At 45.4% G+C, this 23,369-nt stretch overlaps 1 protein-coding gene across 1 annotated transcript in view; it reads right to left on the bottom strand.

The window, feature by feature from the left end:
* Positions 1-23,369, bottom strand: part of LOC132477587 (forkhead-associated domain-containing protein 1-like) — a 129,123-nt gene that overhangs the window by 58,774 nt on the left and 46,980 nt on the right. The window contains 5 exon segments of the mRNA XM_060080020.1: positions 307-414; positions 4,156-4,260; positions 5,288-5,377; positions 7,602-7,732; positions 11,394-11,517. Of these exon segments, the coding sequence (XP_059936003.1) occupies positions 307-414; positions 4,156-4,260; positions 5,288-5,377; positions 7,602-7,732; positions 11,394-11,517 (558 nt within the window).

Below are 23,369 nucleotides of genomic sequence, written 5' to 3'. Positions count from 1 at the left end.
TCAAGAGCTCAAACCCTTCCCAAGAGGGAACCGCACAGCTGGTTCACTGGGGTGGGCCTTGAGCTGGGACTGGCTGCTTGGTCAGGGTCTCAGGCAACAGCAAACACTGGAGTGGGCAGCTTCCCAGAAGGAAAAGCCTCTTTAGTGAAATCCACGGGGACGCGGAAGCCACACAAAGCCCTGTCCCTGAGATAAGCAGGTGAACTAAGCTAGGCCGTCTTCCTCCTCATTCATCCCCACCGGCCGCTTGGGTGCGGGATTCCGTGGAGAGCACGGGCCCGTGAAGGGGCTCTGCAGCATGCCTACCTGACCTACTGCCCTTTCCAAATTGGCTTTAATGAGGTTTTCTCTGTTCCTCATTTCTTGCAGCTGAAGCAATTTCCTTCTGGAATCCTCCCGAAGCTTCTCTTCCACCTGAAAGAATGATGAAACCGAGGGCTTGCTGCTAATGTGATCATCATGCCCTCTGGGGAAACTCTTCTGGGGGGGCTAATGGCAGTGGGGGAGTCCCTGAGGGGTAGGGACAGCTGCAGCCCAGCAGCAGGGGTCACAGGCATGCACAGGGTGGAGGCAAACTCACAGGGAGTTGCCCCCTACGGGAAAGGGCCGAGCTCTGCACCCGGGGCTCAACTATGTTCTACCGCACACTCCCATCCCAGTTCGGTCCCTAACAAGCCGTATGACCCTGGGAAAGTTATTTCACTGCTCCGTGACTCAGTGTCCTCATCTGTCCAATGGGGATGATGATACTAGTATCACTGCATAGAGTTATTGTGGGGATTCAATGTTTGGAATAGTGCTTAAGGGCTCTGTGAGTGTGTTAAGTACTGTTGTAACCTATGAAAGGTGGACGGGAATGTCCGCCGTACAGTCTTGTTCTAATAACTCGTGATGGGTACTTGGAAATGTTATTATTGGGTTTATTATCATAACTGTTTGTCGTCACCACTTTGAGCACACTCACTGGAGGTAACCTCTCTGGAGGCTTGCTAAAGCAATGTCTATTAAGAATTGCAGCCTGCAAAGGAAGGCATTTAAAGTGGAGAAGCTTGCCTAGGTTTCCCCCCTTGCTTGGGTAACAGTCAACGCACGGTAAGCTTGGGAGTGCTCCACACTACCCTTGGCTGGCCAGTGTAGGCCTCGCAGCTGCTCAATTCTTGGATGCACCTGCTGAGCCCTGGGCTCTGGCACTAACAGGAAATGAGGCAAACTTTCGTAAATAAATGGAAAGTTTTTGTGCTGAAACAAATTCACAGGCTGTTTTTTTAGGGATCTGAAGAGGGGGATCACAGGGATATAATAAAAGACCCAGAAAAGCCCTTAAGAGCTTTCTTCTGAGTAGTGAGGTCCAGTGGAAGAGCCTCTACCCAGCTCCGTTACCTTGGAAAAGTCATCTAAGCTCTCTGGGCCTTAGTTTTCTCCCACGTCTAAACATGCTCTGACTTCTATGTCAGCAGCCTTTTTCATGTGCTGCAAAAGCCAAGTCCAGCCTTGGACTCTGCCCCTGTTTGTGTGCTGCATGAACAGCCCCCGTTCCCGTCCCCAAGCCTCAGAGTCACCTTCAGCGGCCGCCCTGCTCCCTCTCTCACACTCGGGGGTCTCATGCCTGTCCTCCAACCCCTCTCACATGCAAGCTGGACTGTGACAACTGGGCTCCTCGCCTCGAGTTTAGTTTCTTCCAGTGCAATCTTAACGGTACTGTGAGAGTTACCCAGCTGTAAGGCAGCTCTGTCCAACAGAACTTTCTGCAATGGTACAGGTACTCTGAGCGAGGCTGTGTTGTCTAATACGGCAGCCACCAGCCACATCTGGGGATCGAGCACTCGAAATGGGGCTGGTGTGATGGAGGAACTGAACTAAAAATTTTATTAAAGTTTCATTAATTTCAGTGTAAACAGTAGCATGTGGCTGTTTGCTACGCCAGGGTTACTGAAGTCAGACGAACCTGGAGTCAGACAAAACCGACTGTGCCATTGGGCTAGTTACTTTACTAGTAACTAGTAGCCTTGAATTTGTCATCTGTAAAATGGAGAGGATGATTTCTAGATCACAGCGCTGTTGTGAAGATGAAGAGATGAAATGTTCAAGGAAACGCCTAGTACGTGAGAAATTGTAACTATCATTTTCACCCTGATTACTGTCCACGAATGTCATTGCATCAGTCACTTGTTCAGAAGCCTTAGGAGCTCCCCACTGCCTGTGTGGTACAGAGCCCAAGCGCCTGAACTAAGGCAAAACACCAAGCCAGGGATTCAAGAAGCCCCTACGAACTCTGAACAAGGTAAATAAAACTGAATCCACACCTAGATAAACCATAATAAAACTGCTGGAAATCAAGGGAAAAGACAATCTTAAAAGCAACCGGAGAAAAAGACAGATTATGCAAAGGTACAACAGTTAGGCTTACAGATGACTTCTAAATAGAAATAATAGGAGCCACAAGACAATAGTGACATATCTAATGCTGTATCTAATGTGCTGAAAGAAAAGAATTGCCATTGTAGAATTCAATACGCAGTCAAATGTGTTTTAAGAATGAAGGTTAAATATACATCTCCAGACAGACACACAGGCACATCTGAGAATTTGCCATCAGCAGAGCCACAATGAGGGAAAACATTAAAGGCTATTCTTCAGACACAAGAAAAATGAACCCAGGTGGGTGATCAGAGATGCAGAAAAGACGAGCAACAGTAAGGGTCATGTGTGGATATGATACTGACTATAGCAAAACCCTAATAATGTCTTGTGGGGTTTCAAGTATCAAGAGGAGTTTAGAACATGACAGCAATGGCTTATGAACCTGGAGGGGGTCAGTGAAGTGAAGGTGCTTGAAGCTCACGGCACTGTCCAGGAGAAGGGCAGGATCACCAACTACTAGTGCCTCTGGGGAAGTGAAGAACGCAGGGCTGCCCTGGTGGCGCAGCGGTGGAGAGTCCGCCTGTCGATGCAGGGGACGTGGGTTCGTATTCCAGTGCGGGAGGATGCCACATGCCGCGGAGTGGCGGGGCCCGTGAGCCATGGCCAATGAGCCTGTGCGTCTGGAGCCTGTGCTCCGCAACGGGAGAGGCCACAACAGTGAGAGGCCCGCGTACCGCAAAAAAAATAAATAAATAAATAATGCATATTGTAGTCTTCAGGATGACTACTAAGAGAATAGTAGAAGAGTGAAAAACTTAATTAATGTGTGAGTTTGGTGAGTCAAGGATGAATGCTATTGTCTTACTATTACTAAAAAAGAGTAAAAAAGTGAAATATTTCCAAGCTAGTAGAGGGGGAAAGTGGAATAAGAGAAAACCATCCACTCAGAAGGAGGCAAGAAAGGAGAGAAAGGAACATAACACAGATGGTACAACTGGTATTGAGCAAGAAGGTAGATTTAAACCCCAGTACATGAGTAATTACATAATATAAATGGACTAAAAGTCAAAGATTGTCAAACTGGAGTTTGTAAAAATGATACGCTATTTGAAGGCATATGTCTAAACCTTAAGACAAAAATTGACAGAGAACATATGAAAAAGATATGGTATGAAAACTCTAACCAACAGAAAGCCAGTGATGAAGCTAAATGACAAAGGAGACGTTAAGGAAGAAACACTACTAGAGATGAAAAGGGACATTTCACGATGATCTAAAGTTTTGCTCTACAGGAAGTATTAGGATTCTAAATTTAGATGCACCTAGTAACACAGCCTCAAAATATATAAAGCAAACATCGTTCATATTAAAAGAAGAAACACACAAATTACAAACATATTGAGATTTTCAAAAACATTCTCAATGATGGAACAAAAAGACAAAAAAAAATCAATATGAGAATTTAAGTTGGAACAACATCATTGGCAAACTTGATTTAATGGATCAATTCTTTCTTAAATAATTTCACAATTAAGATTTGAAGGCAGTCTAGGGTAGTGGTTACACACAGGAGCTTTGGAGTCAGGCAGACCTGGATTCAAGTTCTGCCACAACTACTTTATGCAAGTGAACTTGGATAACTTCCTTCACCTCTGTGAGCCTCAGTTTTCCCAACTGTAAAGTGGGGTTAATACCAGTATAGACCGCATGGGGTCATTGTGAGGATGAACAGAGATGATGCAGGTGGAGTGCTTGCCCCAGAGTGGTTCCCAGGCCGACCTGTCCCTGCCATACCTTGCTCTTTTCCTGCAGCGTCATAGAGATCAGGCTCTGCTCGGTACTGCTCCTTTTCAGCTCCACCCTGAGCTTCCTCATTTCTTTTTCCATGTCCTGGATTTGCTGAAAGAGTTCCAACAACAGGGAAGTCAACTTCACAGCTCATTTCATCCGGTTCATTAAGGCAGAAACCTAGTCTGGGATTCGCTTCATTCCTTCCATTGGGGGACAATTCCACATCTTTGAGGCAAAGTAGACTTTCTTTCAACGGATGCAATGAAAGGGCTGGGTGAGGGAAAATTTGAGTTTCTTTTGAAGATCAGCATGGATCCTGGATTAAACAGTACAAGATACCTATCCACTCATTAGAATCTCTTTCCTTGGGGTATATTTTTGAGTTCAATCTAAATAAGGGCTGTTTGGAAGACACAATGGGCACCGTTTGGAAAAAAAGAACAATGACATTTTTCTTTTTTCTCAGTTGAGGCAGAGAAGTGTGCTCCTGACAGAGAGAAGAACACACGTCTCCTGCCCCCGTCCCAGGCACCGTCCTTCCCAATGGATGGAAAACGTATGCCTGGTGATGTGCACGAGGGTTTGGGCTGGTATAGGGGGTGAACATTTACATTTAGTGGTCATCTTTTCATTGTGTTAATTTTTATGTTCACCTTCCATACAAGGCCAGTGATACAGTTGCTTTTTAGTTTGTTTTTACGAATTGTTGTAAAATTGAATGTATTTAAGTAAAAATACTTCAAGAAGAGTTGTGTTAATAACAGTGCTCACAGCTGTGATAAAACTTGTGACAGTGGATCATGAAAGTCTGGGCATCACAAGTCCAGGGGTAGGGACCGCGGTGAATTTCTAGCAGCATACGGTGGCCACCTCCCGTCCCTTTCCCCAGGGGAAACCTGATGAGGGGCCTTGAGCCAACTGCCCAGAAAATCTGGGGAGCGTGTGTTTTCCATGGTCTTTTCACCCATCTCTTTGAGGCTAGCAAATCAAAGAATTAGGAGACTACAATAACAGACAAACACCCAGAAAGCCCCAGAGCTTGTGCTAGCTAATGGGCCAAGGAACCCCTCCAAAACCCTCAAGGCCACAATCTAGGCTTTCAGTGGACACCTAGGGGTCAGGAGGTTCAACGCACGGTTTTGCAGAGTTTTAACTCTTTCTCTTGGGCTTCCCACTTCTCCTTCTGGGCATCTTCCTTCTGTAACTCTTCTTTCAGCACTGAGCACTGGGGAGAAAAAGGACAAGGCCAGGGGGCTTGGCTGGGGGTCCCAAGTACCTGTGTTCATGCCCAGGAGTGTTTCCTGCTGTATAACCCAATCACACCTCTGAATTCTGAGAGGCGAGACCATTTATGTGATGGGAGCACGGGATCCTGCAGTCGTTCCCAGTTCACCCCTCTCATGAGTTCTGAGGAATAGAGCGTCTAAATTCCTCTTCAAAAGCCAGCAAACTTCACCGCAGGGGAAAGCCAGCTTTGTAGTGTCTGGGTACTTAGGGTGCAGGAATTGGGATATTTTCACGCTGTGACCAGTGAGGGTGGAAGGGGCCGAGCCAGTGAGCCCAGATCCATCTTAGGGCTTTTGTGCAGGTTGCATCTCAAAGACACAACTGCCCTGACTGGTGTGGAGGGGTAAACGGAGCTGTCTTGCCCGAGGGCGGCTTGGCAACAGGCATTAAGGGCATAAGGATGGATGTGCCTTCTTTTGACCCAGCAATTCCCACTTTAGGAATGTACCTTAAGGACAATGACTGGAGAAATAAGTAAATCTGTAGTTTCAAGGATGCTCTTCACAGAATTGTCAGTAACAGTGGAAGAAAAAAAAAAGAGGAAACAACCCAAGTGTTGTTTAGAACAGCAGACCACTTTATAACACTGGGTACATCCAGGAGAAAGTATGTAGCTTTTAAGATGAATGATAAGAACATTGCTTTATTAGAATGGGAAAATAATCAGTATTTAAAAATTTAAAAAATGTGCATAGTATAAATTCACTATAAAATGATTGATTGATTTCTAGGCAATATATAGAAACAAGACTGGAAAAACAGACATGAAAATATTAACACTGATTTCTCAAGGTAGCATTTCCTCTGCTCTCTTTTTACTTTTCCTTTTCAATGTCATCTACTTATTTTTCTAAAATTAACACACATGATGTATGCCATTAAAAAAAAAGGCATCTCAAATGTTCACAAGAGCAGTACCCTTGGTGGTGACGAGCCCTTTTGCTATTGGCCCGCACAGTCTAGAGGAGAAGGGACCTCATTCCAAGGTCAACGAGGAAGGGGAAACGGGGACATAAATCATCCAAATGCACTTCAGGAGGTAGAAGAGCCAAGCAGGTGCTGTCTTTGCAGATTCCTTCTACTTAGCACCAGCTCTTCATCCCCTTCCCGTCCCCAACAGAGACACACACACCACATAAAACAGCTATAGCACATGCCTGGGAAGACACTCTGCTTGGGAGAAATGAATGCAGAGGGCTTGGCCAGGCAGCTGACCTTGGGCAGAGGCAGAAGAGCACAACTAAAACCAGCCTCCCACTACTCGGAAAACGATTTTGTCATCCCCATTTCACAGATGGGGAAATGGAGGCCAAATAAGTTACAATAAAAGAAAGCTCTGGGGTTGGACCCTGGTCTGTCTGATCCCAAAGCTCATGCAGTGCCTTTCACCAGCTCCAAACTGGGTATGGTACTACGTACCAGGTATTACTTATTGTGCCTTTTCCTTGGAACCTCAAGATCTGTTCTCACCCCACCCCCATGCAGACCTAGCTATCGGGTAGCCTCTGGGAATCTCTGAGTTGCCACCTGAGATGAAAGCTTTGAGGTTTTACCTTGACTCACAGAAACAGGCACATCATGCAAATACTGAGAAATCTTATCCTATAGAGGCAGGATTCTAAAGTTAGCATTGAAGGCAAGATTTGCAAATAGTCAAAGTTACATGTAAAAAGCTCTTTGCTTGCCTACCACGTTCATCTTCCATAGAGACATTCTACACACTAAAGTCTAAGGAAGAAATGAGAGTCTGCGTGTTTGCATCTGGATCTTCAAACATTCTGCTTTGAAGACAATTATGAGAACCAGTGGTGCTGGGACCATGATGCAGCCGTGTGGTCATCCTTGCTCACAGAGAGATCGTATTCTGTTTAATATTAAACTTTGCAATGGCAGTATATGCTCATAGGTGTGTTTGTTCCTGGGATTAAACAAACTAATTTATAATAGGGGTTAGAAAATGTTTGCTGGATTTGAAAATCTATTATGCTTATTCTGAGCCACATACATGCTGTCCTTTGAAAGGCTTCAGAGAAGTTGGCCACCTGCCCAGCAGCTACCCTCCCTGTGTCCTTGGGCACTGGCCTCATCTCACCACCGTGTGTCATGTGACTCCACTGTGTCTGCTTTTCGCAGCTACAATTTGCTGATGACCCGACACTCACCCTGGAGCTGAGGGCTTCGAGCTGGTGATCCTTTTCTTTGTTCTCACTTTTCAGTTGATTCACCTCCTGTTGTAGTTGTTGAACTTGACCATCCTTTACTAACACGTCTCTTTGCAAAGATGACACCATCTCTGTAAAAGAACAAAACCAAACCAAACCAAAACAGAAGACTCATGGAGGTCAAAGAGGCAGGAAGGACTATTGGCAACACCATGGCTGTCAGCCAACGTTCGGACAAGACCTTCCAAGCCTGGGCCACCACCGGTGCCCGCCTAGAACTGGGGAGGATTTTTGCAAGGGTCCCAGAGCAGGAATGGGAATGAGAGCAAAGTCCACAGAACAGGGTTTGAGGCTTCAGTGAGAATGAGGGGCGGTCAGCAGCAGCGAGAGGAGAAGCCTTTAGGGGCCCCTTGTGGGCACAAGCCAGGCAAAGCTGGGAGGAGAGGCCACACCATGGGCCTGGGGAACAAAGGCCCAGCACAGGGAAGGTCCAGGAATTCTTCTCCAGAGGCCAGGAGACGGGCCTGTGGCAGAGGGCACTGCTGGACGCTATTGATGGGGTGGTTGGTTTCACAGTCCTCTGAGTTTGGACCCCTCTCTACCACTTATTATCTTGGTGGTCTTGGACAAGCTATTTCACCTCCCACTGTCTGTCCCACACAGAGTTATTGTAAGGGTCTAATGAGACGGTATGTCCCAAGAACACAAAGTGGCTAAATTATTTTTGTTCCATGGCGCCTATTATTTTTCTCGGCAGCCAGCTTCCAAAATGGCCCCAATGATTCCTGCCGCCTAGAATTCATGCCCTCTGTAGCCCCTCCCACCCTGAATAGGGCTGCCAGGGGAACCAATATGATACTGTGGAAATGACGGACTGTTTCCTCTCAGGCTGGGTCATAAAAGACACTGTGGCCTCCTCTTTGCTCCCTCTTGAATCACTCACTCTGGGGGAAGCCAACTGCTGTGTTGTGAGGACACTCAAGCAGCCCTAGAGAGAAGCATGTGTGCTCAGGGACTAAGGCCTCCAGCCAATAGCCACATGAGCAGCCATTCTGAAGGGGGATCCTCCGGCGCCCCCCGAGGCTTTAGATGACATGACTTATGCCCCAGCCAACATCTTGACTGCAACTCATGAGAACTAAGTCACCCCCCGCTCAAATTCCTGAACTACAGAAACTGGGGGAGATAATAAATATTGGTTGGGGTTTTATCCATTACATGTTGGGGTAACTTGTTATGCAGCAATAGATAACTACTCCATTACTGTAGTATCATTTTTTTAAACATCTTTATTGGAGTATAATTGCTTTACAATGGTGTGTTAGTTTCTGCTTTATAACCAAGTGAATCAGTTATGCATATATATATCTCCCCATATCTCTTCCCTCTTGCATTGTAGTATTATTTTGAATAAAAGTGGGAAGAAGGGTGCATAAATGCAGTGGTATTGGGTTATCTCCTACGGTTCTTTTCTTGAAAGAACATCAGGCCCAGTTTTAGTGGTAGGTATCAATCAAGAATGTCTATGAAATAAAGCACAAAATGCTCCAGAATTTCAGTTTAAAAATGAGCTTTGCCTCCAGGACACAGTTCAGTTACTTGGAAATCCCTCTGGGGCTTGCCACACTTTGAGTGGGTCCAGCCCATCTCAAGCGTTATCCCAACCCAGGTCTGTCCGACTCCCTGATCGGAGAAGGTGGGATCTGAGACAGGCTTGATGCTTGGATGAGGTTTCACTGGCCGACATACGGGAGGAAGGTGAGGACCAGAGAGTTCATCCTTCCATTCCTAGTGCCCAGAACAGCACCTAGCCTGGGGGAGGTGCTCAAAAAATATCTGAGGACATCCCAAGTGAGGGAGGAGCATAAGCAGAGACCTGGGGGCAGCAGTGGGTGGGGCTGGATGTGATTAAGTTGCAGAGTGAGGCAGAAGGAAAGCACAGATTCATACAGAGATGGGGATTCACGTGTGACTCAATGCTATGTGTGGCTTCTACAGCTGTGGGCATGTTTCCTGCTATGCGCTGGCTGCTTTCAGAGTGATGTGCCCCTCCGAGGCTCACTGCCTCCTCCCTGTCACCTGCTTCTCTCCCTCCCCTCGTCTGTGAGTGATCCCATCCTCTTCAGGTCTCTAGGCATGCCAGTTCCTGCTTGAAAACCTCCACTGGATTCCCAACACCCTTGGAATAAAAACCCAGACCCCCTGACACTGCCCAGCCCCACAATCCCCTGTTCACTCCATGCAGCCTCTCTTGCCCTTGGCTTGTCCTTGCCCACGTGAAACAGGTCCTCTCTAAAAGAAGGACATAGCCGTGGAGGATACAACATAAACTGGTTAGAATCAGCTAGGTCCAAGGGGGCGTAAGATTCGACTTCCAGGGGAACTGGAGCCTCATTACAGGCTCATTGTAATACATGAGCGAAATGACACACCCACCAGCACCAGGATGTTCCAAGGCTGACCATAAAGGTCAAAAAGTGGGTGGTGGGGCTTCCTTGGTGGCGCGGTGGTTGAGAGTCCGCCTGCCGATGCAGGGGACACGGGTTCGTGCCCCGGTCCGGGAAGATCCCACATGCCGTGGAGCGGATGGACCCGTGAGCCATGGTCACTGAGCCTGCGCGTCCGGAGCCTGTGCTCCGCAACGGGAGAGGCCACAACAGCGAGAGGCCCGTGTACAGGAAAAAAAAAAAAAGTGGCTGGTGGCCCAATTCCTGGAAATCCCCGCCCCTTCCCCAAAATATTAGAGTTGTCCCAATCCTCCCACTCATTAGCCTATAAAATTACCCTGCCCATAAAAACTAATCGCCCCATATTTGGGGGCCTCTAGCCTTCCTAATTGGCCCACACTCTGTCTGTGGAGTGTGTTTCTCTCTAAAGAAATTCACTTCTTACTTTGTCTCTCACTGAATTCTTTCTGCGATGAGACATAAAGAACCTGAGCTTTAGTAAGTCGCGAGACCAGATGCGTGATCTCGATTAAAAGATAGTGGGTTCTGACTGGGTTCGAGTCCCAGCCCACGGGTTCAAGTCCCACCTGAGTTCCATGGTTGCACACCCACTGAGCTGGTCCCCCTTGGCCTCCCCCCTTGAAGTGCTGGCCACCACCACACACAGTTTATTTTCTCCACAGCACCACTGCTCTCTGAAGTGGGCTTGTGTATTCATCCGTTTACTTTTATTGTCTGTCACCCCCTCCCGAATCTGTGAGTACAGGAATCTGACTGTCTTGCTTGGCTCTCCCTCCCCGGAGCCTGGAACGGGGCCTGACACCTAGTAGGAGCTCAAGAAACATGTGGAAGCAATGAAGGAATCCAGGGAATCAAAGCTCAGCCACAGCTGTGTGTTGGCTGCACCTCTCACAACCCAAGCCCTTTATCAGGGAACCCCCTCGGATCAAATTAGAAAATGGTTTCACTTGGGCCCAAGTGCACTCGGCTGAAATGGGTGAGACCATGTGTGCCTTAAAGGAGTGACCCCATTTTGTCCACGCTCTAGTTTGCACTCAGGCTGCTTTGTGGAACCACCCAAGCCACAAGGTGACCTGTGTTCTCCCTGGTGGGGCCAGTGCTCAGGAGACCTTGTAGCCAAGAGATACCATTCTCTCAAATATTTACCTGGCCCTGCCCTCAGAACTGAGTGGCAAGAAACCTCCACTGAGGGAGAACTCTAATGCACCGACACGGGTGATCCCTGAGGCTGCACCCAGGTCACGGGCACAGGTGTGCTGGTTGACTGGTGATGTCTGCAGGGGGAGGGCAGAAGCTCTGGGGCCTGAATGCAGAAGGGTCTCACCTGACGTGATGGCGGCCTCCCTCCTTAAGTTCTCGGCCTCGTGCTTCAGGGAGGTGATTTCTAAGATTCTCTCAGACAGTATCTGGCACAGCACCTGGTTGTAGACTTGCTGTAGGGCACTGATCTGTGGAAGGAGGCAACACACCGTCAGAGGGGGCCAGCCAGGCCTGCAGGACACGCCGGTACTTCTCCAACATTGGGCAAAGAGTCGGGTTGATCTTGGATCGGGGTGTTGGGGAAACCAAGGTTTTCCGTTGTCACTAGTGGAAGGGGCAGGAGGGGGCCTGTTCCTTCAGTGACCACCATGTCATCGGTCCTCGAGACACGGACCTTATCTTTGTGGCCACCCAGGGGCTCTGGTGCTGCTGTCTTCCTATGACCTGTGGGTTTTTAGCCATAAATAGACCAGCTGTTGCTTCCAGATCATCCAGCACTGACTGGATGCACAGCAAAGTTCAAGAGCCGGGAGCAGGTTATGAAATGAATTCCCTCTAATGAGAATAGAGGGTAGTTTATACCTCACAGAACACTCCAGAGTTTACAAAGCCCATTCACACATGCTACACTGATACTCGTCACAGTGTTGCTGAAGGCTGACGTTCCCATTAATGTGCCCATTTTGCAAGGGAGCCAGGTTGAGACTCAGAGAGGCGAGGCCCCCTGCTCGGGATCACGCGGCTGGTCAGACGTGGAGTCTGATTCAAACCCAGTCTTTAGTTGCCTGGTTCCTCCTTCCCAGGTGGCTCTAGGAATGAGCGTGAGAAGTTGGAGACTGTAAAGCATGGCATGGACTCGGGAGCCGGACTGTGGCCTTCAAGTCCTGCCTCTGCCAGTTAACGGGCTTTGTGAACACAAGGAGGACACCGTATTCTGTTTCCTTTTGTTCAGTCTGTACGCGGGGTGATGGTAGTCCCAACCTGATAGGTTTGTGAGAAGTATTTTAATAAGTTAGCATGTGTACAAGTGCTCAGATCATGCCTGGCACATGGCACAGGGGGATGAGCTGTGACAATCCTCTCCTCTGACTACCCACGGGGTGTATTTTTTGTTTTGTTTTGGGGTTTTTTTTTTTGCGGTACGCCAGCCTCTCACTGTTGTGGCCTCTCCCATTGCGGAGCACAGGCTCCGGACGTGCAGGCTCAGTGGCCATGGCTCATGGGCCCAGCCGCTCCACGGCATGTGGGATCTTCCTGGACCGGGGCACAAACCCGTGTCCCCTGCATCGGCAGGCGGACTCTCAACCACTGCGCCACCAGGGAAGCCCTCACGGGGTGTTTTAGCTTCAGCTTCCCTCGTCCGTCTCTGGGGAAGGTAGTTGGTAATATTTATGTGTGCATTTGTAAGCCTTGCCAGGCTCACTTAAACGCCAGTGTGGTTGTTATTAAGAAGAAATACAGGGGCTTCCCTGGTGGCGCAGTGGTTGAGAGTCCGCCTGCCGATGCAGGGGACGCGGATTCCTGTCCCGGTCTGGGAAGATCCCACATGCTGCGGAGTGGCTGGGTCTGTGGGCCATGGCCACTGAGCCTGTGCGTCCGAAGCCTGTGCTCCGCACTGGGAGAGGCCACAACAGTGAGAGGCATGCGTACCACAAAAAAAAAAAAAAAAAAAAGGAAATACAGGAATCGTGGGTGGGAGGACCACAGGTCGGCTCTATCTATGGCTGCTGTGAGCACCCTGTAAGTCCATGGCTCACAGCCCCTCAAGGGCGGGCCCCCCTCCAGGGGTCTAGGTCTACACGTGGGGTGCGGAAGGCTCTCCATCAAATGCAACGTTGATAAGGCCCCGAAAGTAGCTGCCAGGCCTCGGCCTCCACAGAGCAGGTACCCGAGAGGCCGGGAAAGAGAGCTGGGCCCGGAACTCCCTCCCTCTCGGTCTGATGTGGTCAGACTGCTTGTTCTGAGTGGCCAGGACTTTCCCACCTCAAGGTGCACTGTGGGCCTTTGCCCTGTGATTTTTCAGATGTCAGGCCTAAGTACTCCCACAGGGACACGTTTATTGGGGCATAAATGCCACACAATCTGTAGACAGGACAAGAGCTAGCTTGTTTTAGTTTTTTTTTTTTTTTTTTTTTTTTTGCTGTACGCGGGCCTCTCACTGTGGTGGCCTCTCCCGTTGTGGAGCACAGGCTCCGGACGTGCAGGCTCAGTGGCCATGGCCCACAGGCCCAGCCGCTCCGTGGCATGTGGGATCTTCCTGGACTGGGGCACAAACCTGCGTCCCCTGCATTGGCAGGCGGACTCTCAACCGCTGCGCCACAGGGAAGCTCCACTAGCTTGTTTTGATAGATCAAAATGGAAGTGACAAGGAGAAGGGTGCAATTTATTTTCTTTTTTAAAAAATAAATTTATTTATTTTATTTATTTATTTTTGGCTGCGTTGGGTCTTTGTTGCAGTGCACAGGCTTATTGCAGCGCCTTCTCTTGTTGCAGAGCATGGGCTCTAGGCGCACGGGCTTCAGTAGTTGTGGCATGAGGGCTCAGTAGTTGTGGCACACGGGCTTAGATGTTCCACGGCATGTGGGATCTTCCTGGACCACGGCTCGGGCCCGTGTCCCCTGCACTGGCAGGCGGATTCCTAACCACCGTGCCAGCAGGGAAGTTCTGGATGCAATTTCTTTGTTCTCCTAAGGTAAGGTTGCCAGATTTAGGAGAGGAAAAAAGGATGTTCACTTAAAATAGGATTTCAGATAATGAATAATATATTAGTGCAAGTGTGTCCCATGCAATATTTGGGAAACACACTAAAACGAAATTCTAAAATTCAAATTTAACTGGGTGTCCTTACTTTATCTGGCAACCCCACCCAAAGAGAGTTCCTAAACTTCAGTCATTCATATACCACTTTCACTATTTTTCCCATGTCTCTTGGCTAGCCCCACTATAATTTCTTAGCATTTTTCGTAGAAGCAGCTCCCTTTTTAAACTAAAAACGTGCATTAAATTAAAAATAACTGTTATAAGAGTAAATAGAGACTCAGTATCTTAAATAAAAATAATCCCTCCAAAAGAAGAAATACAGGAATTTCCCTGTTTACCATCAGACCAGGTTGCGGGGATCACGCTAAAAAAAAAAAAAAAAAAAAAAAAGATTGGTGGGAGGTGGTGGGCATGCCCAGGTAATGGAGTTCGGGTGTGCTGATATGGCCACCAGATGGCGCTCACAGCCTTTGGTCTTGGTTTGTGTCCTTGGAAATCTTGTCATTATTACTCTGGTAGAATTAACAGAAGCGTCGAGGTCTCACACGTTTTCTGACTCGTTTCATGCACCATCATGGTTCAGAGTCTAGGACATTTGGGGCAGTTACACTTACTTTTTCCCTGGGGCACCTGAGACATTATTGGGGGGCGTCTATGCTAGAAGTTGTGGGGACACAGGCCACTCTGACCCCCACTCTCCCCAAGGCTATACTTTTGCATGTTTGTGCTTTGGAAACTTTGAGTAAAAAAATTCTTTCACATCTTACTTTTCTCTGTTGGGGGGAACTACAACTTTTCCATAAAAGGTCCTTGGAACACTGAAAGTGTTTGTAAGCTCTTCTCAGCTTAATGCTTTTATTTGCATGATACCAGAGATAGAACACACAGAGACAAACTTCCGGGAGGGAAATCATACGTTCCCCTCTAAGACTCCAGTGATTTTGACAGATTGAAAATATTTCAATCTGAGTGTCAGAGTTTTAGGATTTCGGATTGCTGGAAAACTCCAAAGAGTCTTCAAACCTCTTTGATACTTTTACTATCAAAATAAATATCCATATTGTTTGTAATGGCATAAATTCCAAGATGTTTAATGTCTGTTAAGCTGTGTAATAAAATGGACACTGAATCATAAGAAAGTTAAGAGTGCTAGGAGGAGTGATTGTTTCAGGATGATAATTTGGCTTCTAATTAGCACAGGCGTATAAGAGCACATGGAGGTAAGAATTTTCTAGTGATATTGTAGCGGATCGAAGATCTCTGAGAGCAAATCATTATGCACACACCTTCGGGGACCAGGGAAAACACATAAAGTAATCAGAACCATAAATCAACCTGCCATGTGGCTTATACTTCTGGTGGAATGCTCTGCAGGCAGTAGAATAGTTAAGAAACTAAAATGTCAGTGGATGAAACTCTATTTGAGTTCAAATGAATGGAGCCTCTGGTTCATATATGCCTTGCTATAAAATATTCTTCTTCAGTTATAAGTGAAGCTCCAGGGGTAGGGGAGGCAAGAGCATGATGCATCAGTGTAATTATTTCTAGATAATTTCTTTGTAAAAAAAACATTTTTCCCCCAGATATCGGCAGCCACTTTAAATAATACTCAAATTGGGACCTGCTGATATTCAAAGATATGTGGAAATTATATAATATTCTATGTCAAATATATTTCAATTATTTAAAAAAAGGTATGTGGGGAATTCCCTGGCAGTCCAGTGGTTAGGACTCCGTGCTTCCACTGCTGGAGGCCTGGGTATGATCCCTGGTCAGGGAACTAAGATCCTGCAAGCCGCGTGGTACGGCCAAAAAAAAAAAAAAAGGTATGTGGGAATAATTCAGCCTCGTCCATGTACCTGAAAAAGACATGTCATTTTCTCAGGAAAGCTCTGAAATGGGAGAATAACTGAAAGGAATATTTCAGCAAAATTGGGTTCAGTTCAAGAAAAAGGTGCTCATTAATGTGTCAGCTACATGTCAAGGTAGCTGTTTGCATTAATAATCCATACAGGACCTGTTACTTTCATTGTTTTTTCAAAACCAGGTTTGAAGGAGAGTCATTAGTTCATTTAAATATTAGAGCATGTATTTGTTGACTTGTTTATTCTGTCTCCCTCACTAGAGCATAACAGGGGGAAGGATCATGTCTGTCTTGTTCTCTGCTGAATTCTCAGAGCCTGGAAGAGGGCATGACACAGGATAGGCCCCCCAAAATATTTATTTGGATTAATGGACGGATGGATGGATGGATGAATAAAGAACAACCAAACAGACACGGTCCTAAAAGAGTTCTAGAAGGTTACTGGGCCCAACCTTTGCCTTCATGGAGATTACAGTTTCCTGCTAGAATCTCCTAGGTTCACCATACACAATCTGTGTCCTTTCTAGAGCACCATTTCTAGGACTGAAACTGTGTACCTAGAATCGGTTACAGAGGGAAAGACAGTAAACAGAGCACAAGAGAACAAAGGCCCCCAAGCACTGTCTACGGTTCTTTTTTTTTTTTTCTATCTCTTTTTAAAAAATGCTTATTTATTTATTTATATTTTTCTTATTAGTCACCCATTTTATACACATCAGTGTATACATGTAAATCCCAATCTCTCAATTCATCATACCAGCACCCCCACCCCCTGCCGCTTTCCCCCCTTGGTGTCCATACGTTTGTTCTCTACACGTGTGTCTCCATTTCTGCTCTGCAAACTGGTTCATCTTTACCATTTTTCTAGGATCCACATATATGCGTTAATATAGGATATTTGTTCTTCTCTTTCTGACTTACTTCACTCTGTATGGCAGTCTCTAGATGCATCCACATCTCTACAAATGACCCAATTTTGTTCCTTTTCATAGCTGAGTAATATTCCATTGTATATATGTACCACTTCCTCTTTAACCATTCGTCCGTCGATGGGCATTCAGGTTGCTTCCATGATCTGGCTATTGTAAATAGTACTGCAATGAACATTGGGGTGCATGTGGCTTTTTGAATTATGGTTTTCTCTGGGTATATGCCCAGTAGTGGGATTGCTGGGTCCTATGGTAATTCTATTTTTAGTTTTTTAAGGAAACTCCATACTGTTCTCCACAGTGGCTGTATCAATTTACATTCCCACCAACAGTGCAAGAGGGTCCCCTTTTCTCCACACCTTCTCCAGCATTTGTTGTTTGTAGATTTTCTGATGATGCCCATTCTAACTGGTGTGAGCTGATACCTCATTGTAGTTTTGATTTGCATTTCTCTAATAATTAATGATGTTGAGCAGCTTTTCATGTGCTTCTTGGCCAGCGGTATATCTTCTTTGCAGAAATGTCTATTTAGGTTTTCTGCCCATTTTTGGATTGGGTTGTTTGTTTTTTAATATTGAGCTGCATGAGCTCTTTATATATTTTGGAAATTAATCATTTGTCAGTTGTTTCCTTTGCAAATATTTTCCCCCATTCTGAGGGTTGTCTTTTCATCTTGTTTATGGTTTCCTTTGCTGTGCAAAAGCTTTGAAGTTTCATTAGGTCCCATTTGTTTATTTTTGTATTTATTTCCATTACTCTAGGAAGTGGATCAAAAATATCTTGCTGTGATTTATGTCAAAGAGTGTTCTTCCTATGTTTTCCTCTAAGAATTTTAGAGTGTCTGGTCTTACATTTAGGTCTCTAATCCATTTTGAGATTATTTTTGTGTCTGGCGTTAGGGAGTGTTCTAATTTCATTCTTTTACATGTAGCTGTCCAGTTTTCCCAGCAGCACTTATTGAAGAGACTGTCTTTTCTCCATGGTATATCCTTGCCTCCTTTGTCATAGATTAGTTGAGCATAGGTGCGTGGGTTTATCTCTGGGCTTTCTATCCTGTTCCATTGACCTATATTTCTGTCTTTGTGCCAGTACCATATTGTCTTGATTACTGTGGCTTTGTAGTATAGGCTGAAGTTAGGGAGTCTGATTCCTCCAGCTCCATTTTTTTCCCTCAAGACTGCTTTGGCTACTCGGGGTCTTTTGTGTCTCCACACAAATTTTAAGCTTTTCTGTTCTAGTTCTCTAAAAAATGCCATTGGTAATTTGATAGGGATTGTACTGAATCTGTAGATTGCTTTGGGTAGTAGAGTCATTTTCACAATATTGATTCTTCCAATCCAAGAACATGGTATATCTCTTCATCTGTTGCTATCATCTTTAATTTCTTTCATCAGTGTCTTACAGTGTTCTGCATACAGGTCTTTGTCTCCCTAGGTAGGTTTATTCCTAGGTATTTTATTATTTTGTTACAGTGGTACATGGGAGTGTTTCCTTATTTTCTCTTTCAGATTTTTCATCATTAGTGTATAGGAATGCAAGAGATTTCTGTGCATTCATTTTGTGTCCTGCAACTTTACCACGTTCAATGATTAGCTCTAGTAGTTTTCTCCTGGCAACTTTAGGATTCTCTCTGTAGAGTATCCTTTCATCTGCAAACAGTGACAGTTTTACTTCTTCTTTTTCAATTTGGATTCCTTTTATTGCTTTGTCTTCACTGATTGCTGTGGCTAGGACTTCCAAAACTATGTTGAAGAATAGTAGTGAGAGTGGACATCCTTGTCTTGTTCCTGATCTTAGAGGAAATGCTTTCAGTTTTTCACCATTGAGAATGATGTTTGCTGTGGCTTTGTCATATATGACCTTTACTATGGTGAAGTAGGTTCCCTCTATGCCCACTTTCTGGAGAGTTTTTATCATAAATCAGAGTTGAATTTTGTCAAAAGCTTTTTCTGCATCCATTGAGATGATCATATGGTTTTTCTTTTTCAATTTGTTAATATGATGTATCACATTGATTGATTTGCTTATATTGAAGAATCCTTGCCTCTCTGGGATAAATCCCACTTGATGGTGTATGATCCTTTTCATGTTTTGCTGGATTCTGTTTGCTAGTATTTTGTTGAGGATTTTTGCATCTATATTCATCAGTGATATTGGTCTGTAATTTTCTGTTTTCGTAGTGTCTTTGTCTGGTTTGGGTATCAGGGTGATGGTGGCCTCAGAGAATGAGTTTGGGAGTGTTCCTTCCTCTGCAATTTTTTGGAAGAGTTTGAGAAGGATGGGTGTTAGCTCGTCTCTAAATGTTTGATAGAATTCACCTGTGAAGCCTTCTGGTCCTGGACTTCTGTTTGTTGGAAGATTTTTAATCATAGTTTCAATTTCATTACTTGTGATTGGTCTGTTCATATTTTCTATTTCTTTCTGGTTCAGTCTTGAAAGGTTATAACCTTCTAAGAATTTGTTCATGTCTTCCAGGTTGTCCATTTTATTGGCATAGTGTTGTTTGTAGTTGTCTCTTAGGATGCTTTGTATTTCTGCGGTGTCTGTTGTAACTTCTTTTTCCTTTCTAATTTTATTGATTTGAGTCCTCTCCCTCTTTTTCTTGATGAGTCTGGATAATGGTTTATCAATTTTGTTTAACTTCTCAAAGAACCAGCTTTTAGTTTTATTGATCTTTGCTATTGTTTCTATTTCATTTATTTCTACTCTGGTCTTTATGATTTCTTTCCTTCTGCTAACCTTGGGTTTTGTTTGTTCTTTCTCTAGTTCCTTTAGGTGAAACGTTAGATTGTTTATTTGAGATTTTTCTTGTTTCTTGGGGTGGGCTTGCATAGCTATAAACTTCCCTCTTAGAACTATGGGATGCTTTTGCTGCATCCCATAGGTTTTGGATCGTCGTGTTTTCATTGTCATTTGTCTCTAGGTATTTTTTGATTTCCTCTTTGATTTCTTCAGTGATCTCTTGGTTATTTAGTAACGTACTGTTTAGCCTCCATGTGTTTGTGTTTTTTACAGGTTTTTCCCTGTAATACATTTCTAATCTCATAGCATTGTGGTCAGAAAAGATGCTTGATATGATTTTAATTTTCTCAAATTTACTGAGACTTGATTGGTGACCCAAGATGTGATCTATCCTGGAAAATGTTCCGTGCACACTTGAGAAGAAAGTGCAATCTGCTGTTTTTGGACGGAATGTCCTACAAATATCAATTAAATCTATCTGGTCTATTGTGTCATTTAAAGCTTGTGTTTCCTTATTAATTTTCTCTTTGGATGATCTGTCCATTGGTGTAAGTGAGGTGTTCAAGTCCCCCACTATTATTGTGTTACTGTTGATTTCCTCTTTTAGAGCTGTTAGCAGTTGCCTTATGTATTGAGGTGCTCCTATGTTGGGTGCATATATATTTATAATTGTTATATCTTCTCCTTGGATTGATCCCTTGATCATTACGTAGTGTCCTTCCTTGTCTCTTGTAACATTGTTTATTTTAAAGTGTATTTTCCCTGATATGAGTATTGCTACTCCAGCTTTCCTTTGATTTCCATTTGCATGGAATATCTTTTTCCATCCCCTCACTTTCAGTCTGTATGTGTCCCTAGGTCTGAAGTGGGTCACCTGGAGACAGCATATAGATGGGTCTTGTTTTTGTATCCATTCAGCAACCCTGTGTCTTTTGGTTGGAGCATTTAATCCATTCACGTTTAAGGTAATTATTGATATGTGTGTTCCTATGACCATTTTCTTAATTGTTTTGGGTTTGTTTTTGTAGGTCCTTTTCTTCTCTTGTGTTTCCCACTTAGAGAAGTTCCTTTAACATTTGTTGTAGAGCTGCTTTGGTGGTGCTGAATTCTCTTTGCTTTTGCTTGTCTGTCAAGCTTTTGATTTCTCCATCAAATCTCAATGAGATCCTTGCTGGGTAGAGTAATCTTGGTTGTAGGTTCTTCCCTTTCATCACTTTAAGTATATCATGCCACTCCCTTCTGGCTTGTAGAGTTTCTGCTGAGAAATCAGCTGTTAACCTTCTGCGAGTTCCCTTGTATGTTGTCATTTTTCCCTTGCTGCTGTCAATAATTTTTCTTTAATTTTTGCCAAGTTGATTACTATGTGTCTCGGTGTGTTTCTCCTTGGGTTTCTCCTGTATGGGACTCTCTCTGCTTCCTGGACTTGGGTGGCTATTTCCTTTCTGATATTAGGGAGGTTTTTGAATATAATCTCTTCAATATCTTCTCGGGTCCTTTCTCTCTCTCTTCTCCTTCTCGGACCCGTATAATGTGAACGTTGTTGTGTTTAATGTTGTCCCAGAGGTCTCTTAAGCTGTCTTCATTTCTTTTCATTCTTTATTCTTTATTCTGTTCCGCAGCAGTGAATTCCACCATTCTGTCTTCCAGGTCACTTATCCGTTCTTTTGCCTCAGTTATTCTATTGATTCCTTCTAGTGTATTTTTTTTCCAGTTATTGCATTGTTCATCTCTGTTTGTTTGTTCTTTAATTCTTCTAGATCTTTGTTAAACGTTTCTTGCATCTTCTCGATCTTTGCCTCCATTCTTTTTCTGGTGTCCAGGATCATCATCACTATCATTATTCTGAATTCTTTTTCTGGAAGGTTGCCTATCTCCATTTCATTTAGTTGTTTTTCTGGGGTTTTATCTTGTTCCTTCATCTGCTACATAGCCCTCTGCCTTTTCATCTTGTCTGTCCTTCTCTGAATACGGTTTTTATTCCACAGGCTGCAGGATTGTAGTTCTTCTTGCTGCTGCTGTCTGCCCTCTGGTGGATGAGGCTACCTAAGAGGCTTGTGGAAGTTTCCTGATGGGAGGGACTGGTGGTGGGTAGAGCTGGCTGTTGCACTGGTAGGCAGAGCTCAGTAAAACTTTAATCTGCTTGTCTGCTGATGGGTGGGTCTGGGTTCCCTCCCTGTTAGTTGTTTGGCCTGAAGCGACCCAACACTGGAACCTACCCAGGCTCTTTGGTGGGGCTAATGGCCGACTCTGGGAGGGCTCCTGCCAAGGAATACTCCCCAGAACTTCTGCTGCCAGTGTCCTTGTCCCTTGGTGAGCCACAGCTGCCCCCCGCCTCTGCAGGAGACCCTCCAACACTAGCAGGTAGGTCTGGTTCAGTCCCCTATGGGGTCACTGCTCCTTCCCCTGGGTCCCAATGCACACACTACTTTGTGTGTGCCCTCCAAGAGTGGAATCTCTCTTTCCCCCAGTCCTGCCAAAGTCCTGCAATCAAATCCCACTAGCCTTCAAAGTCTGAGTCTCTAGGAATTCCTCCTCCCATTGCCGGACCCCCAGGTTGGGAAGCCCGACGTGGGGCTCAGAACCTTCCCTCCAGTGGGTGGACTTCTGTGGTAGAAGTGTTCTCCAGTTTGTGAGTCACCCACCCAGCAGTGATGGGATTTGATTTTATGGGGATTGCGCCCCTCCTACTGTCTCAGTGCGCCTTCTCCTTTGTCTTTGCATGTGGGGTATCTTTTTTGGTGAGCTCCAGTGTCTTCCTGTCGATGATTGTTCAGCAGTCAGTTGTGATTCCAGTGTTCTCGAAACAGGGAGTGACAGCATGTCCTTCTACTCCGCCATGTTGAACCAAATCTGACTACGGTTTTAAGCAGAATTATGCACTGAGGCCAAAATTCATCAATGACCAACTGCTTTTTTATCAACTTTGTTGAGATATAATTTATGACCAAGATCAGTGGCCAATTTTAAAGTAGTTCTTTAAAACTTAAAAAGCAGTTTTGTTTTTTTTTTTGGATTTAGTTTCAGGAGGAAGGAAGTTGACTGGTAAATCCAGACATTCTGGGTGGAGATTTTTTGGTGAAATTCCCTATAAATGAACCAGCAGCTGCCTTCAGGTTTTGATAAAGGCCTCCGTGTTTGGAACACTGTGGGGTTCCTTCTCCCCATCTCCAGCTCTTTCTGGCTGGGTCCAGGTGGGTGTGAGAAGTGGTCACTGAAGCGACAGGAGTTGGGTGGAAATGCAAAGTGGGTGTGAAAGCATGAGGTGTACAAGGTGGCAGAGCTGAGCCCAAATCACATCACTGCCTCTCACTTGCTGTGCAAGCTGTAACAAGCTCCTGGGCATCTCTGAGCGTGCCTCAGTCTCCTCATCTGTAGAATGGCATCTGTCAGAAGACTGAGGTTTAAATAGCTAATGAGGGGACTTCCCTCATGGTGCAGTGGTTAAGAATCCGCCTGCCAATGCAGGGGACAGGAGTTCGAGCCCTGGTCCAGGAAGATCCCACATGCTGTGGAGAAACTATGCCCGTGGGCCACAACTACTGAGCCTGCACTCTAGAGTCCGCGAGCCACAGCTACTTAAGCCCTCATGCTGCAACTACTGAAGCTCACGTGCCTAGAGCCCATGGTCTGCAGCAAGAGAGGCCACTGCAATGAGAAGCCCATGCACCGCAGTGAAGAGTAGACCCTGCTCACTGCAACTAGAGAAAGCCCGTGCACAGCAACGAAGACCCAATGAAGCCATAAA

The sequence above is a fragment of the Mesoplodon densirostris genome, chromosome 2, assembly GCF_025265405.1.
Source record: "Mesoplodon densirostris isolate mMesDen1 chromosome 2, mMesDen1 primary haplotype, whole genome shotgun sequence".
NCBI classification, from domain to species: domain Eukaryota; kingdom Metazoa; phylum Chordata; class Mammalia; order Artiodactyla; family Ziphiidae; genus Mesoplodon; species Mesoplodon densirostris.
Note: the sequence above shows the minus strand (reverse complement) of the source record. Positions and strands in the feature narration are given on the sequence as shown.